Here is a 19,600-nt window from a genome sequence, read left to right as displayed (position 1 = left end):
CTAAAACTTTTGTTTACTCTTCTCAAAAACGGACATAGTGTCGACATTGATATGAGCAGACACTATGTGAATGGAGTGGTGACAGCCTGTTTCACGCTCTAAGACCTTCGAGGTCCGTAGAAGCGCCTTAGAGCATGAAACAGGTTGTCACCACTCCGTTCACGTAGCGTCTGCTCACATCAATGTCCACACTATGTCTGTTTTTTGAGAAAAATAAACGAATGTTTTAGAAGACTTCGTGGGTGAGTGCAACTTCTTTTCTCTATTTTATTGGATTTATGATGGACTGCATAAGTTAGCACCCCGAGTGTGGCTGAACCCGGTAGCCGCCCACCAGCGATTGCATACATAGGAATATCCACTAGTAGTGCCGCCTATCCTTCTTTGTTTGTGCAATATTATGATGGGCATACTCTTTTAATTGTTAACAGTTCACAAAAGAAAATGTATAAATAGGAATATATTGTCATTCTTTACATACTTTTTGCACAGGCCACGTATGAGTTTTTTGAATTTTAAATACTCATCTTACATACTGTATGCTTCATTCAAATTTCTGCAGGGAAAGAAAAACTTTCTTAGAAAGACAAAACTAAAGGTGAATTTTAACATCTCTGCTAAAGGTTTTGTTCACATGGCACATTTGTTGCAGAAATGTCTGTGGTTATTCATTCCATACCTTATCCTATACTATATGGACAGTATGTTGTTCATGGATTTCTCCAAACCTATTGGGAGTCAGCATCACAGCACAAATAAAGCAGTATATGGCTATATTCCCACTACAGGATTTTAGCATGAAAAGGCAGCCATCTTTTCATAATGGCGGCTGCAAATTATGTTCATTATTTGTGGCCATCATTATGAAAAGACGGACACCTTTTGCTGTTAAATGACAGCCCGCTCCTATAGTGGGAACATAGCCTATATCTGTATTTAATCTGTAACATAGTGGACATACACTTAAAATGGTATTGTCTGTATTATCAATAAATAGGATTAGGTTTAGATAAATATTTAGATTTGATCACTTCTCTATTTACAATTGTTTGACTATTTTTACAGGTTAGGACTGAGCTTAAACAAAATCATTAACGTTGAAAATGGATCAGTTGCCAATGTTCCTCATTTAAGAGAACTACACTTGGACCATAACAGCCTTACTCAAGTGCCTGCTGGACTCAATGAACACAAGTACATTCAGGTAAAGTATCTATTATAAACTATACTAAAAAACAAACAAACCAAGCAGCACATTATTGATGAGAGGGATCAAAGTAGGGTGCAGTGCTGTAGGGAACAAAAGCTAAGATCAAGATCTAAATAAAGAAATAGAGCCCTCTGGTAAAGAAAATAGTGAATTTATTTGCCTGTGGCAACTTTATACTTCCTCATGGAGATTTGATTAAACTTGATAAATTTCTCCCACGTTGTGTCATTTTTTGAATGATAATTAGAATAGTAGCAAAGCAAAAAAAAGTTTCATATAATCATTTCAGGTTATGTATATTTTAGGGGCACCCTTTCTAATGTATTGGGTAATTTAACTATCCCCTATTTTGCTATATTTTGCTATTACATGCAGTAATTTATTCTGCAAGCTCAAGGAACCTTCTGGATAACCAGGTTCTCTAAGACAATCTTGCTGTCTGTTAACTGGCTTTTAATTATTTATTCCCCATGCTTCTTAGGCACTTATTGTTTATGGCAGTCTATAAAGCTTTAAAGGGGTACTTTGGCCATTTTAAAATTTGGTTATAGTGCTGGGGCTGCATAGAACATAGTAAATATCTTATTGTTACCTTACCATGCTTCCCCGGGGTCCTCTTGCAGTGTCTTTGGGTCCCCTACTGAATGTCCCTGCTACTCGTCTTGACCAATCACTGGCCTTAGCACTATCCAGTTTCAGTCACTGATTGGCTGAGCAGGCTGTCACTACTAAGTCTATCTCAGAATGGGGACTTTCAGCAGGGGACCTGTTGATGCCACAGGAGGACCCCAGTAAAGCAAGGTTAAAATAGAATCTTGTGTTTTATGAAAGCAATATATCAAAAATTTTAAATGGCTGGAGTATCCCTTTAACCCTTAGACGACCCAGGGCGTATAGTTACACCATGGAAGTCTGTCCCCAGACGACCTAGGGCGTAACTGTACGCCCTGGGTGTTTCTCCGGCTATGAAGCGTGCTCCGCAGCGGAGCGCGCTTCATAGCAGGTGGGGGCCGGCTGCAATCAGCAGCCGGGACCTCAGCGGTAATGACACGCTGCAGCGATCGCGCTGCCGCGTGCCATTAACTCCTTAAACGCCGCGGTGTGGCGCGACTGCAGCGTTTAAGTGTAAGTGGCAGGGAGAGTCCCCTGTCACTTACTGATCGGGACCCCCGCAGTGTGACTGCGGCGGTCCCGATCGGTAAAACGGACTGCCGGAGGTCTCTTACCTGCCTCCCTGCGATCCGATCGGCGATCTGCTGCACTAAGCCTGCACAGTCAGGCTCAATGAGCAGATCGCCCATAACACTGATCAATGCTATGCCTATGGCATAGCATTCATCAGTGTAGAAATCAAAGTAGTGTATGTACAAGTCCCCCAAAGGGACTTCAAATGTGTAAAAAAAAAAAGTTAAAATCACTAACACACTACCCCAAAACCCCTCCCCCAATAAAAGTTGAAATCACCCCCTTTCCCATTATATAAATAAAACATATAAAAATAAATAAACAAATAAACATATAATATACCATAGCGTGCGTAATTGTCCGATCTATTAAAATATAACAAGCGTCATTGCGAACGGTAAACGGCGTACACGAAAAGAGGGGAAAAAGTGCGCGGATTACAGATTTTATGTTACATTATATATAAAAAAAATTAATAAAAAGTGATCAAAACATCCGATCTTCACAAATATGGTATTAATAAAAACTAGAGATCATGGCAGAAAAAATGACACCCCATACAGCCCCGTAGGTGAAAAAATAAAACTGTTATAAGTGTCACAATAGGCCCATTTTATTTATAATTAATTGCCAAAAAAAAAAGGATTTCATTTAAAAAAATACATATATAACATTAGAGAATCTGTGTAACCTGCATATGGTTGTGTTCGGACTGACCTATAGAATAATAGTATCACATCGCTGTTACCATATAGTGTATTACGTAGACACAGGAACCCCCCCAAAGGTAACCATATTGCATCCTTTTTTACGATTTCACCTATTAATATCTTCATAAATAATATATTTGGAATTCCATCATACATGTTATGGTAAAATGAAAGGCGCCATTACACAGTACAACTATTCCTGTAAAAAACAAGCACTTACATGGCTTGTAGATAGAAAACTGAAAGTGCTAGAGCTCTTAGAAGGGGAGGAGGGAAAAACAAAAACACTAAGATCAAAATTTGCGCGGTCCACTGGGTCATTTTGCGCCTGGTCCTCAAAGGGTTAAGGGCAATTGTGGGGAATCAAATTTCTTTATTGCTGTGTTAATTATTATTATTATTATTATTATTATTTTATTTTTTATTCATAAAGTATTCAGTGGTCAATAATGTTATTGAATAATTAATTATTTTTATGGCATTACACGATGAGAAAGTCTTGGTGTCGGTTATTAATACCTTTACTAACATCTGTAATGGGATTTTGCAGGTTGTCTATCTTCACAATAATAAAATTGCTGCTGTTTCAACAAATGACTTTTGTCCTGTTGGATACAATACAAAGAAAGCTTCATACACAGGAATCAGCCTGTTCAGCAATCCTGTCCAGTACTGGGAAATCCAACCAGCCACATTCAGATGTGTTTATGAACGCTCTGCAATTCAGATCGGAAACTACAAATAAACATGCCAGCTATTAGTTCATCAAACAAATTTTTTTTTTTATTGTTTTATTTTATTTTTTAATGCCCTAGCAACTAGTAAAAATGAAAATACTGGAATCTGTCCCAAAATATAATTTGAGTCTATATTTTATGAAAATATGGCTTCTCGAATCAAAAGAGGTTTGCTGGTGAGGTTTATCATGTATTATGATGAATGTAGTCTACTTTCCATGAAACATGGGATTGTATTATTGTAATGTATTTAGCAGTTTGCTAACTTGTGTGGTACACTGAGGACTATGTATGTGCTGGTAAATCCTGAATGAAATTTTTGCTTAAGAAGAACAAATTAAAGTTTTTTTTTTATATATATATATTTTTTTTTTTCCCTGAAAGTCCTTTTATGATAATCTGTAAGACTATTTTGTCGTATTACGGCTGAACTTGTAAGTGCAAATGCCAATGGGAAATAGAAGTAAGGGCCCTATTACACAAAGCGATTATCGGCCGTATTCCTCCAATATCAGCCGTGACGGCTGATAATCGTCTCATGTAAAAGAAGACAATGATCAGCCGACATGCATGATGTCGGCTGTTTAATGTTTTTCAACGTGTTGAAAGATCAACGTTCACAATAGCAGCGATAGGCTGCCATTGCTCTGCGTAATGGGATCGGTGGCTGCAGACTGCTGCTATCTACCATGGCCCCCGCAGCTCTCTGAGCCCTGGTCTCTTACCCGCTTGGCACCGGCACGTGTAATAGCGCCAGCAGCGAGCGGGGAGCAAGGAGCAAGTGAGCGCTAACCTGACAGCTAAATAGCTTATTAGATCAGATAGGAAGGCCATGTATGTGAGATATTTCCAAGCCTATTATCAGCTTTTAGGAGGAAACTTAGTACATTTGCACTCACTAGTTCATCGTTTTAAGGCATTTTACGATGTAATAAATGCAGTGAACCTGTCCTGGTGACAAGTTTTTATTAGGCCAAGCCTGCAATGTTATCTTAATGTGATAAACAGCAACACAACCCTTATCAATTGTCTTCATGCCACTCAGCTCTTACCTTTTCTTCTACCGTTTATGTTTTATTGATGTTGCATTGTCCTGGTTGTTTTTTTTAATCAATATATAAATTGCAACACAAAACCACTGTTATCCTATTCACGCATATATCCCTAATGTATCGGTAATAAAAACCAAATGATTTGTTAATTTTCCAAAGCAGACATTGAAAGTACTTTTCTATTGTGTACTAAGCATATAAGCTTGCTATTTCTTGGTCTCACTTAAATACTGTAGTCTAGTAGGCATATATTTGGCTTCTCAGTTAAAGCTCCAATAGAAGTACAGTATGTATCAACTACAATCAGAACTCCTTTTATTATACAAAGTCAACTATGTGCTGGACCACTGACATCTTTTTTAAGCACCACATGTAAGCTTGGGTTAGATTTAATAGAAGCACATACTAAGTAATTGGACTGCCTAGATGTTTTACTGGTTTGAAGTGTTTTATGAATTTACGATAAGTTGGAGATACACTCATCTTTCAGACGTATGTGAGATACAGTACATACAATATTTTGACTGGAACATGTTTGGTTTAACTATGGAATTATTTGTAAAGTGCATTAAAATGTTAAAAAGCTGAATTATGTTGAATTTCATAACTCTTAAGTGTTTTGATGTTATTTTGTTTTGATGTTATGAAAATTTGCAACGTTGGGGGGATTTATCAATTTTATTGTGTAGTTTTTAGTGTAAAATTGTTGCAATTTTTTGGGGCAATCACTCGTGCTCTAAAAATTGTGGCTTTTGCACATGTTTTTGCACAAACATTGGCAACTTTTATTTTACACTGAATTTTTGGTAAAATCTTTGATAAACTCCACCATAGTGTTTACATTATGGCTATTTTCACACACCATCTTTTTTGTCTGTCATCTTGAGGCCAAATCATGTCCGTGATCTCATAATGATGGCCGTTTTTTTTTTTTATAATCACGTCCATCATTATGAAATTATGGCCATTATGTTTCCTAAAAGATGTCCGTCAAGAGGCTAAAAAAAAGATGGTGTGTGAACATAGCCTGTCAGTGTGAATATTGTATATATACTCTTTTTCTTGACAGACTAGGCATATATTTATAATATATGTAAATATGTGTCTATCTATCTATCTATCTATCTATCTATCTATCTATCTATGTCTTAGGGTGCATTCACATGTACAGGAGCATCTGCTCCTGCATCTGCAGCAGATTTCATGGCTCAGATTTGAAGTTGCAGATTCAAAGCAAATCTGCAGCTTCAAATCTGCGCCATCATATCTGCTGCACATCCTGTATGTGTGAACACACCCGTAACTCACACATTTCTGAACCACGGCCCGGATGTGTCAATCTATCCAAGGGTCCATTTACATGTACAGAATCTGCGGCAGATTGAAGTTGCAGATTTTAGCTATGTAACTTAAGTATATAACACATAATAAAATCTGCAACATCAAATCTGCTGCAGACCCTGTATGTACGTGTGACTGGACCCTATGACAAAACTACAGAGAAATGAAAGCTGATCTGTTGCTATTTGTGACATGACTGTATTATGTCATGGGCTCATGTTTCTGAATATATTGTGCACTCAAATTTGATAATCTGGCTTTGTGCATGTCTATTATACAACCAATTCATATTAAAGTGAAGCACTAATCTTGCACTACTCAGTATTTTCCTTAAAAAAGAACAAAAAAGAAAAATTTCCAACGACAGGCATAGGACTTGCTAACACATTGGATGACTCACCACCCCTAAAAAGGCTTAAATTGTCAGTGTTGTTTAATTTTTTTTTTTCAGAAATCAATAGTCCAGGCGATTTTAAGAAACTTTGTAATTGGGTTTATTAGCCAAAAATTGCATTTTTTATCATGAAAAAGCAGTTTGAAGCTCTCCCCCCTGTCTTTATGATTGTCTATGTAGAGGGGAGGGGTAGAGGGAAATGAGGCACCAAAAGAGGACAACAAAGAAATAATTTACAGCTACATCACCAGGCTATCTCCTCTGAAGACAGCGCTGACCTCTCTGACCTCTGAATACTGTCTTTCACACAGGTCCCACTGTGTAATCCTTAGTTCTCTGCCCTCTGCTGGTGACTAATCTCCCTCTCCATAGCACAGACAGGGTCCGACTGATGTAAAAGAGTCGAGATTTCCCGATAATGAGCAGTGGATGAGAGAAGGGGGGGGCCTGGGGAAAGGCTTTTTGAATGAAGATAATGGTATATTTGCCTAATAAACCCAGTTACATAGTTGCTTAAAAGGAGAAAACCAGGGTTTTTCAAAAGAGCCGGGGAGGAGGTGGGTGAACATAACAACATGCAAATATCTCCCCGGCTCTAGCGCTGGGGTCTACTTTCCTCTGGTCCAGTTCCCAGTCCTCTGGTAACATCCTGGTCTGAATGGGGACTCGGGTTGTGACCAGGTCTCCTTTCATCAGAATACACAGTCTTATATAGATACATAAAAAACTGACATACTGGCAACTGAAGTTCTTGTGATAATAACAGAAATACAATGCTTGTGAGGTAAACAGTAATTTCAGAAAGAAAAAGTTAAAGGGGTACTCCAGAGAATTAGTTTTTAAATTAACTGATGTCAGAAGGTTATATAGATTTATAAATAACTTCTATTTTCCAGCACTTATCAGCTGCTGTATGTTTAACAGGAAGTGTTGTATTCTTTCCAGTCTGACACAGTGTTCTCTGCTGCCACCTCTGTCCATGACAGGAACTGTCCAGAGCAGTAGCAAATCCTCATAGAAAACTTCTACTGCTCTGGACAGTTCCAGTCATGGACAGAGGTGGCAGCAGAGAACACTGTGTCAGACTGGAAAGAATACAACACTTCCTGTAAAACATCCAGCAGCTGATAAGTACTGTAAGATTTTTTTTTTTATCAAAGTAACCCTTTAATCTGAACAGCAAAGAGTATAATAACAGGTAATTCAGTGGTTATACCTTGCACTCATTGTACAGGAAAGCATTGCCAGTATTTGGCATCACTGCTTTGGATGCATCATACTATATAAGTCATGTTAAACCAGACTTCATTATCCTTTGGATGTTAACATTATTAACACTGTTTGGGTCAAATAAAGTTGTGACATATTGCTGTGATATGGTTGGCAGACTGCTAGGATTCCCACTGATCCTAGGAATGAGGGGGCTGCATTGCTGCTTTTCTTTGTCTCACGGTAAGTCACGTTCCCAACCATAGGCCACTATGGCATGTACCCATTTTGCATATAAAAGATAGTTATAAATATATTTATTGACTTATATTACAAAACAATATTTTACATTGATTAAACCCTTAGAATGTTATACTCTTTTGCTCGTGGAGAACAAGCTTGTTTAAGGAGTTATAGGCTATATTTACACATCACAAAATAAAAGTAAAATACAACAGTATTTTCAAAGTAATAATGTGCTTTATTGAAGTCTATGGGGAATTGACCATGAGTGCACACACAATAGAGTATGGGCATAAAAATAAAGAGCACGCTCATAAATAAAAACTAGTATTTCTAATGCCCTTTTTTCACCTGTTTACACATTGTTTTGTTATACACATATTTTGGTATTACAGTGGTGCCTTGGATTAGGAGCATAATTAGTTACAGGACTGTGCTTGTAATCCAAATCCACTCTTAAACCAAAGCAAACTTCCCATAAGAAATCATTGAAATGCAGACAATTGGCTCCACACCCCAAAACTAAATGATTTTTTATTTTGAATAACATGTAAAACAAATGAAACAAACATTTAGAAACAGCTGGATACGTGATATTATAAGTTACTGTACAGTATAGCAATCAGCATGTGGTGTATAATGTATAGTAAGTACATAAGCCTGATACCACAGCAGCTGTTTGTAGATACAGGATGGAACAGCAGATCCCCATAATGGAGAGGATGGGAAACACAAGGGCAGACAGAGACTGCAGGGAGCATGAAGGAATGAGCAGGACATATGTGGGCACTGTATAGCAGCACTCTCTGTCCACGGAGAAAGGGGTTACAGCTATGGAGAGATTACCCCCCCAGTCCTGTCCCCTGATGCAAGCCCCAGCCTGGAGTGGATCTTCTATGATTTGGAAGGTGAGGGAGACTTCCTGGGTCACTACAAGGCTGCAGACCCTGCTCTGCAGACCATGCCCCTCCCCCACTCCCCCTCCCACCCTGTACAGAGAGCTCTTATATCAAAGCAATACTCTTAAACCAAGTGACAATTTTGAAAAGGTGTGAGCTCTTAAACCAAAACACTCTTAATCCAAGTTACTCTTTAACCAAGGTACCACTGTATTTGGTTGTGTGTGAACACAGCTTTACAGGCAGCGATTCCTTGGATAGAAGTATGCTTTCAGCTAGGTTCACACTATGTAAAAATGATGTCCATCTTCCATACCATCTTTTATTTTTTTAAATAACGGCCGTTTCAAGAACCTTACTCCTCATTAACATCTAGCTTATTTTGACTCCTATACAGGGCCGACTCAAGGTTTTCTGTTGCCTGAGGCGAGAATTGAAATGGCGCCCCCCCCCAACTGACAATTAGTAGTTAAGAAATCTATGTATCCAACTATACATAGAGAGAGGGATGTCTGGCTATTCCCGTGTTTTAAGACTCATAACCGAGGCTCCACGGACCTCTTCTTTGCATATTCAGATTTTGTATGGGACAATCAATGGAGACTCGTAAATGAGTACTCCATTGGAATTTTTCACTGTTCTCCCTGAGTTCAGTGATTGTTGTGTTTTGTTGGTCTATTTATCATTGCCCCAGTAGCCAGAATCCTGCTCCACACTGACGAGGGGCAAATACCCCGAAACTGCAGTCTGTGGATGGATGCCTAGCCTTGGTAACCCTTGTCTTATGTCGTTATACTCGCCACAGAGTTAGACTTTGACTCACAGGGGCCACCCTGGTATTTCCCTATTTAGGTCCCAAAGCTCGCAACAGAGTGAGGACCTGAGGGATTACGTTTAAGGGTGGTTTGGTGCTCTCCCCACTAGGAGGCACCCCTTGGCAATGGGCTTCCGTCTCTGGAGAGAGGGATATCTGGCTATTCCCGTGTTTTGAGACTCGTAACTGAGGCTCCACGGACCCCTTTTTTGCATATATATATATATATATATATATATATATATATATATATATATGTACATGTACAGAGAGAGAGAGAGAGAGAGAGAGAGAGAGAGACTAGCAGCAATATACAGCACATATACAGTATACCAACGGCGAATATATACTGCATGAATATACTGTATTCTTTTTATTGCATTCACCATGCAGGAAAAGTAATGTTTTTCTTTTGTTGTTGTTCAGATATTTCTTTAGTTATATATATTTTCTATAGTCTCAGGGTATGTTCACACTATGGAATACGTTTAAAAATTTCAAGTGGAGGCCGTGTGGCAGACTCTGCTTGAAGTCCTGTCTGTCCCCTTGACTTCATTATATTCTCAAACTCAATCCGCTATCCGCCCAAAGAATTAAGCTTGAGAATATCATGTCAATGTCAATGGGACAGGTGGAACTTTAAGTGGAGTCTGCCAAATTGTCTCCGCTTGAAATTTCCGAGTGTATTCCATAGTGTGAACATACACTCATAGCTATATATATATTTTTTAGATTTTTTTTTATGTGAAAAATAGGGAAAAATTGTGATTTTCATTTTTTATACGGTGGATTCATTTATTTTTTTGACATCTTTTTACAGTACACTGCAGTAATAATGTAAGTAGTGTATACTAATTCTTATGGTATGTTTTGCAGTGTGCGGCTATAACTATGGCATCTAGGGATTTTTTATTGCTTCCCCAGCAGCAAATGGGTGGGTAAATTCACCTGGGCTGATCATATGGCGTGGCTTATGTCTGTGACTCCATTCAGAATCTGCTGATGCCTATGTAACCTCTCCTCTGTTGTTCCAAGTCTATAGGGTCCAGAAGTGACTGTCTTCCATGCATTTCTATGAGAGCGCTAACAGACAGGCATGAATCAGAGAGGCCACTCCAATAGCGCTTTAGACTCAGGACAGTGAGAGGGAAGGTCATATGGGTGTAAGAAGATTCTGAACAGCATAAGAACACCCAGGTGAATATGTGTACAGGTGTGCTGTGGGGGCTTTAATAAAAAAAACAAAACAGAATGCCAGTCACTGATGACAGATAGCAGCTGGCAACCCTGGGTATAGACTGGGCTCAGCTACTGACATCACGCCATACTTACAAAGGACACATCTGATGTACATACAGGGCATACAGAATACACACACACACATACATATATATTTACATACACACATACATACACACACACACACACTAACCTCCTGTGTCTGTCTCTCTAGTAGATGTTACATCCCAGGCCAGCAGTGGAGGGTTCAGGAGGTCCTCAGAAATGCAGGGGATAAGGATGTATGGCAGGGACAGGGAACACAGCTTTCAGTCATACCTGCTGTGTGTGGGCTGTGCTGCTGTGGTTCTGGGCCTCCCTCCCCCTTCCTCTCTGCTCCGACACAGACAACAAGCAGCTAGGAGACTAAGGGTCCTATTCCACAGGCCGAGGAGGGCCTGATCAACGATGTACACGAGCGGCGATCTGCTAGCTGCAGCTCGTTTACTGGGCCTATTCCACGGCCCGATGATTGTTGAGCGAGGGCTGCAGGGACATCGTTACCGATGTCTTTGCAGCCCTTGCAGCAGCATACATTACCTGTCCAGACTTCTTCACTGCGCTGTCTTCATCCCCGGGTCCCGCGCGCTCTATCTTCAGAATGGCCGGTCAGCTAACAGGCCACACTCAGCCAATCACAGGCCGCGGCGGTTCTGGCTTGTGATTGGCTGAGCGCTCCGTTAGCTGACCGGCCATTCTGAAGATAGGGCGCGCGGGACCCGGGGATGAAGACAGCTCGGAGAAGAAGCCTGGATATGTAATGTATGATGCTGCTGCTTCTCAAATCGTCGGTCGCCCGCCGTGCACCGCTATTCAACCGTAGCGATGCGCGGTGGGGGAACAATGATTTTAGGTCTGGCCCTAAATGAACGATCAGCCGATGACACAATCATTGGCTGATCGTTCTCTCTATTTCACCAAACGATAATCGGCCGAATCGGGCCAAATGGGGCCGGTCCGGCTGATTATCGTTACTGTGGAATATGGCACTAATTCTTCCTTTTCTATCCTGTCAGGCCAGACACAGCCGCCCCCAGTGACGGTGCAGCTGTAATACATTTAGACCTCTGCCACCATACTGTTTCTGCAGCCAGAGGCAGCACAGGGACAGGGCTGTTGGTCACTGAGCTAAGGAGAGGGGGGCCTGAGGAGGCAGGGGTGCCTGGAGCTGTGCCTGCAGGAGACGGGATGGAAGTGGTAAGATAACCAGACATCTTGCCACTTGCAGACCCTGGGTCAGTCAGCTGCAGAGACATAGTGAGTGATTGTCACTCACTGTTTCTCTAACAGAACTTTATGCAGCCCACAGGGGAGAATGTGTGTGCATGTGAAGGGGGAGGTTGTGCCCTGGGCTCCTGGTACACCAGTAATGGATTATAACAGGTCTGTTTCGGGCGGTAGCCCGGGGCCCTGAGCTCCTGGAGGGCCCATGGTCACCCAAAAAGACTGATACTTTTATTGGTGAAATATCTCCTGGCTAAAGTTCTGCCATGATTTGCAAGAAAACATGACTTTTCTACAGCAATTTTGCTTAATTGAGGGCATTAATTATCCTGTACTATGAGCACCATGCTAGTGCTGCCATAGTTACAGTGGGTTGGGGTTGGGGGGCCCAGGCTTGGTGAACAGCCCGGGGCCTATGGTAGAGTTAATCCACCCCTGTGATACACACAGGGCTTCCTGGAGCTGTAAGGGCTGAAAGGCGGCTGGTGTTATTTTAGTTAAGTCAGCCTGCTAAGTAAGGGATTATGCCGCCCCTAGTGGAGCAGAGAATCTGCTGCCTGAGGCGAAATGCTCATTCTGCCTCATGGCAGAAGCGGCCTTGCTCTTATACTTGCTGTTCCTAGTGTGGGAAATACTGTGATCATTAAAGTGGTTGTATGAGGGCAAGTTTAATATAACTTGTTCACCTTAACCTATTAGCATGGGTCCTTTTGGTACCCCTACAATGGGCCTTTTAACAGTGATTCAGTTCAGTTTTGGTTCACTGCTGCTATTGGGTGTAAAGGGGTTGTCCAGCGAAAATCTTTTTCGTTCAAATCAAAAAGTTTTATAGATTTGTAATTCACTTCTATTAAAAAATCTCAAGTTTTCCCACACTTATCAGCCGCTGTATGTCCTACAGGAAATGCTATTTTATTTTCAGTCTGACACATGCTCTCTGCTGACATCCCTGGACGAGACAGGAACTTTGTCCTGGTTTTCTATGAAGCCCCATAGAAAAAATCTCCTGCTCTGGACAGTTCCTGTCTCGGTCAGAGATGTCAGCAGAGAGCACTGTGTCAGACTGAAATTATAACAGCATTTCCTGTAGGACATACAGCAGCTAATAAGTATTGGAGGGCTGTAGATTTTTTAATATAAGAAAATTCTATATAACTTTTTGACACCAGTTGATTTGAAAGAAAAAGATTTTCGCTGGACAACCCCTTTAAGGTCACTTCCTGGGAATGAGATTAGCCTGGTGTCTGGTAATTCTCTATTTAGTGCCTTATAGCATTGTATAATACTTGTTAGGTCTATTTTTCGGACCTGTGTCTCCCCATCTAAAAGTAAGCAAGATATCACCTTACAAACCCCCACAACAACACAAAGACTTTTAAGAATCTTTGCTAAGGAACCTGGGGGTATTTGTATAGCTATATTCAAGAGATACTTAAGTCTTCTCATTAGACCACCGTGGCTCCAAGAAAACAAACACAAAGGATAAAAGAGCCCCAGCCGAAGCCTCTATCTTCTGTGTCCTTAATCTTGAAACAGCCCAGTCTCCACATGTCCCAACAAGAGGCTCACCGGCAGTATGATATCAGCTTCATTTCTTTGGGGATTTAAAGGAAGCTAACTGACACTGAAAAAAAGTCGATGGAAAAGTGCCAGACATGAATTCAGAGGTGTTTGGCAAAAAGATGACCTTAGACTAATATGTCTCAAAAGCTGAAATGATGAGGATGTAGACATAGAGATGGTTAAAGCAACAAGGCCTGAATCCCTTTAAAATAGTTTGTGGGCAATTTGCTGTTCAGAGAGAAGTTTCAGTGTGGAACTCACATATCCCAGTATGAGACCTTATTACATGCCCCAGTCCATTTATGCTATGGTGAGAGAACCCACTTACTGTACACTGTGATGGACAAAAAATAGCTTCTGAACCAATATGTAGACTGTTATTGTCTGTTTAAATAAAGATTCAGCAATCAAAGGTGCAATAATAAAAAGCAAGAGAGAGGTACTCCCTAGTGCAGAACAGCAATAGAAAATATCCATTAACATCAATAGTAGAAATATCTATTCGCCTTTGTAAAGAGCATGTATCAGCTAGTTTTTCTTTTACTGATAAGAGTCAAATACTAAAACTTATTCTTTTTTGTACTTTGTTATGGGGGCTGCCATCTTGCCTGAGCTGTTTTTAACAACATTTAGTGACATGCTTTATGGCAAGCCTTGTTGACCTAGACAACAATATATAGGACCTGTCCCTTTGAGATAAATGTGAAATATTATTGAGGGTACTTTTTGACCTTTGAAGAGGTCATTCCTCAGGAAGCTGTATTGTGTTATACTGATGTTATCTGCTGATGTCACCTGATGCTGTAAAATTGTACAGATCATTTTACAGCAGCCTTCTCTAAGGCTACATTCACAAGTCCGGAGTGCAGCCTATAAAGCTTCATGGAGCACTACATTGGCACATCATTAGCATAGCGATCAATGGCACAACTTGTGGTCCACATTAAAGTAGGTCCTATTTTTTGTTGTTGCATGGATCGCAACCCCGTAGACACGTACAGATGTGTCTAGATAAAAAAATGCATATAACGAAGAATTACAAAATTATTAAGTACCATGAGGTCATATAGTTAGAAAATAAAAATAAAATCTGAAAGGATAAAATCCCTATTATACCAGGAGTATAACCCAAAACATGCACCTGGATGTATGAAGTATAGATATGGCAAGCTTTTAACATTATGCAATGTACCGTATGGCTTACTGCTTTCACCTCACATTGGACAATTGTCATATGGCATAAGAACTGAAACTAAATTGGATCTGGCTCTCAGGCTGTCAAAGGTGGCTGCCAAAAGAGACATCAGATGCCCAGACAAGCAACTAACAGGGGACATCAGGTGTAAAAAAATAAAATATATAAAAGGTGCATAAAAATGACCAAGGGTTTATGGCCAGCGAGTAGGCCATTGTAATGTGGATAATATTTTTTGATGTATATGAGTATTTGAAAGGATGATGTGATTTTTTTAATATATATATATATATATATATATATATATATATATATATATATACCTTCTTTTTTGGTTAAAAGCTCACAGTTTTTCAAAATTTTTGGTTAAGAGCTCACAGTTTTTCAAAATAGTAACTTGGTTTAAGAGCATTGCTTTGGTTTAAGAGCTCCCGGTACTGGAAGGGAGGGAGAGTGGGGGAGGGGCATGGTCTGCACAGGTTGGTCTACAGCAATGTACTCTGACCCAGGAAGTCTCCCTCACCGTCCAAATAATGGCAGATCCACTTCAGGCTGGGGCTTGTATCAGGGGACAGGACTGTGGATATAAATTTTTCATACTGTAGCTGTAACCCCTCTCTCCCCAGACAGAGAGTGCTGCGTGCATGTGCCCACATATGTCCTACTGTCCTTCATGCTCCCTGCAGTCTCTGTCAGCCTTGTGTTTCCCATCCTCGCCATTATGGGGATCTGCAGCTCCATCCTGTATCTACAAACTGCGGCTGTTTTTTCAGGTTTATGCACTTACTATACATTATACTCCACATGCTGATTGCTATACTGTATAGTAACTTATAATATAACACATTAACCTGTTTCTAAATGTTTGTTTCATTTGTTTTACATGTTTTTCAGAATAATAAATCATTAATTTTGGGGTGTGGAATCAATTATCTGCATTTCAGTGATTTCTTAAGGGAAGTTTTGCCTTGGTTTAAGAGAGGATTACAAACACAGCCCTGGAACAAATTATGTAATCCAAGGCACCATTGTATGTGTGTATATATATATATATATATATATATATATATATATATATATATAAATATATATATATTGATATGTTAGAGATGAGCGTCAATGCAGCTGAAAATTCATTTTGTGAGGTTCCCAAATTTTGAGTTGGAAAATTTTCGTAAAAATTTGCAGATTTAATACAAATGAATCTCATTAAAGCAGCCAAATTATAGTAGCTACAGTAATGGAACTATTACAAAGCAGCAATTTTTTCAACAGTGTCAAAATTTGGAAAATGAAATAAAAAATGTTAATCAGCTAGTCAATCATTCAATTTCTGCCATGGACAGTAGTGGACCTTGGTGGACCAGCAGCATAATATCAATTTTCTCCCAAAACAGCAGTACACATTGGTAAATGAGTGGCATAAAATGGCACTTTCTCCTAGGACAGCAGTGAATATCGGTGGACCAGCAGCATCAAATCAACTTTTCTCCTAGTATAACAGCCGTGTATACTTACCTTTTCTCCATGGACATCATTGGACGCCGGAGGATCACTGGCGGTTAAATGACACTTACTTCTAGAAAAGCAATAGACATTCTAAAGTAGAAGCACCATCAGGGGCAATGGTCCTAGAAGACTCCAGAACAGACGCCTGGACATGGCAGCAGCAGCATTCTGACTCTCTTTGACCCTGAGGGGCCTAGAACAGACACAGGGAGGTGGCAGGGGCAGCACTTTGACTTTCTTCTACCCTAAGGGCCTAGCACACATATTTGAGGGTGGTAACTGTAGCGGGACTTTCCTTTTTTCTTTAAAATATGGGAGAAAGAAAGAAAGCCCCCAATGAATAGAAACACATAGAACCTATTTTTTTTTTAACATGTTAAGTAAAATTACTGTAATCCGACAGTTGAGCTGAATGGGTCATCCAACTGCCAAAAAATAGAAATGAACACTTGAGATATACTTTATTGAGAAACACTTAAATAGACCGAATAACTCCACCCAAAAAAACATGTAACATGTGATGGAGAATGGAAGAGAGAAAAGTCTAGATTCGAGAAGGCTTTCCATTGATTATTTCAAATAAAAGAGTGGCAAAGTTTCCAACAACTTTAAATTGGCAAAGATTTTTCAACTGAACTGTATTTTCTTGAAAAAAAAAAAAAAGAAGTAAAGAGATCAAAAAACCTTGCTGAAAATGGGCCTCTGTTTTTTTTCCCAAGACATACATACATACATATCAAATCCCATACCAAATCCCAACCCATTTTATAGTTACAGAAGTTACAGATGGCAGAATGGTCTTTTCCTCCACCAAGATGGAAGAATTGCCACACCGCCAATGTCAGTGGATGGTTCCTCTGAGCAAACACACGGGTAACCTCTTCTGGACTGCAGCTGCTGCCGCCTTGTGGTACCCATTGAGGGCCAGGGCCTTTTTGACATCTTTTGTCTGATGCTCTAAGCCTACCGCTTTTGTCTCCTGACTCAAAATCTTTGGATAGGACCCGATGCTGGATTGGAAACAGAGACACAGCTTCATCCTCTGATGATGACGCACAGGATGTCACCTTAAGTGCCACATAACAGCCCGATATTCCCGATAAGCGAGCTCTAATCTGCTAGATCAGAGCTTGCTTTCAGAGCCTTTTACAAGGTTCACTTATAGTGCTTTGGTGTAAAATAATAAAAATATATACTACCTGGTCATGTTTCACATTGTCCTCAGGCCTTGATTTTGCCGATAATTATAGTGCTTGAAAAAGCACTATATTGTAATCTGTATTCTTCTTCCGCTTCTTTCAGCCATTCTTCTGCGAATAATACAGCCCCAACCGCTTAGCACACAGACTCTGTTCAAACTGCCTTTCGAAGCCCTCGGCGGTGACAGGTGTGCTATTTATTTTGGCTTTCGATCGGATTTGTAATTTTTAAGAATTTACGTTTAAAGACCTCTAATTTCCCATTGAAAATAATGAGTTATTGGAAATAATGGCCACACTGTAAACGCTAACAGCCAATCACAGCACATATGCAAATAGCTGAAATATAGCAGCCAATAGAAATTCTAAGGTCTTGTCAGTCAATGCCTCACAACATTCTCACAGTCACATGTCCACTGTTGGCCAATAGAAGATGTAGAAGATGGAAGGTCCTTAACGATTTTGCCTCACTGACATGAGTAAGATTGTCATAGTAACCGAGCAATGATCTTTACCATTATAAGTAGCAGAGTTCAGACAGTAAAGTAGCAAAGCTGAGGGGACGGTACCCAAGTCACTCTTAAAGGGGCATTACATAAGTCGCTCTTAAAGGAACGGTACCCAAGCCGCTCTTAAAGGAACGGTACTCAAGTCGCTCTTAAAGGGACAGTACCCAAGTCGCTCTTAAAGGGACGGTACCCAAGTCGCATTTAAAGGGTCAGTACTTAAGCTGATTTTCAAAGGATGGTACCTAAGTCTTTTTTAAAGGGACAGTACTAAGCTGGTCTTAAAGGGACAGTATATAGATCACTCAAAGCATTGGCATCAAAGTCGCTCCTTAAGGGACTGTACCAAAGTTCCTCTTAAAGGGACTGTACCAAAGTCGCTTTAAAGGGAGGGTATATAGGTTTAAAGTTTCTCTTAAAGGGAAGTCACTGTTAAAGGGGCACTCTTTTCAAGCACTATGTATTTCCCTGGGAATGCAAATCAAGGCTCTTTGGCTGATTGCTGTCTTTATTACATTGGCCTGATGTAATAAGGCCCTTAGTCTACAAGCACAAATGTATAGTACAAAGGTACTGGAGTAATTGATTACACTAATTAAAAACTGCATTTCTTCATATCCTGTTGTTCTCAAAAACTACTGATAGGTTGTACTTGTTAACGTCAGCACCACTCCTTGCCTTGTTTTGTACACTATTTAAAATGTTTGTAAAACATAACATCTTGTTGTAAATTAAATGGGAACAAAACATGAAGAAATTCATGAGTTATTTTAGTGTAGCTAATGCTGTATAGTTAAGTTTACCAAAACACAAAATTAGGCAAAATTTAAAATGATCTATAGTAGATTATAACATTAAAGCAGACCTGTCAGCAGCTTTTTGGAAGTAAAGGCGATGTACAATAGTGCTTCTTGGGTATAAAAGCTCACGGGCCGTTCCCTTGGGCTGCAGAAGTCCAGCACAGTTCAGCCCCATCTCTCTTAAACCCCTTATGCATACCTACTCTGATTACATTGACAGGTTGGATGTGCTAGGCTTTTGCAGGAAAATCCTCTGAAGGCCTTATCTTCCAATTAGCATGAAGATGGGTCATTTAAGATTGGTCAATAAGTGCAAATTTCACAAATACCATAACATAACACATAACATAAATACCTTGTATGCCATATAAAAGCAGCATGTGTAAATATTCACAAATAAAACAAGGTTCTGGGGGCAACACACCCAGTGATTACTGCAGCCCACCATCCGCATGGCCTCTAAGTGCCGACTGACAAGCAAAGAATGGCTGTGTTGGAGATCCCTCACAAAGCCGTATTCTCTGACTTTATC

The 19,600-nt window shown here is 40.0% G+C and overlaps 1 protein-coding gene across 1 annotated transcript in view; it reads left to right on the top strand.

The window, feature by feature from the left end:
- The window catches only part of DCN (decorin), a 56,630-nt gene extending 52,429 nt beyond the window's left edge, over positions 1 to 4,201 (top strand). The window contains exons 7-8 of the mRNA XM_069974215.1: positions 1,066 to 1,204; positions 3,656 to 4,201. Coding sequence (XP_069830316.1) covers positions 1,066 to 1,204; positions 3,656 to 3,850 — 334 coding nt within the window. The 3' untranslated portion in view covers positions 3,851 to 4,201. The remainder of the gene's footprint in view (positions 1 to 1,065; positions 1,205 to 3,655) is intronic.
- The last annotated feature ends 15,399 nt before the right edge of the window (positions 4,202 to 19,600 follow it).

The sequence above is a fragment of the Dendropsophus ebraccatus genome, chromosome 1 (genome assembly GCF_027789765.1).
Source record: "Dendropsophus ebraccatus isolate aDenEbr1 chromosome 1, aDenEbr1.pat, whole genome shotgun sequence".
Taxonomy (NCBI): Eukaryota; Metazoa; Chordata; class Amphibia; order Anura; family Hylidae; genus Dendropsophus; species Dendropsophus ebraccatus.
Note: the sequence above shows the minus strand (reverse complement) of the source record. Positions and strands in the feature narration are given on the sequence as shown.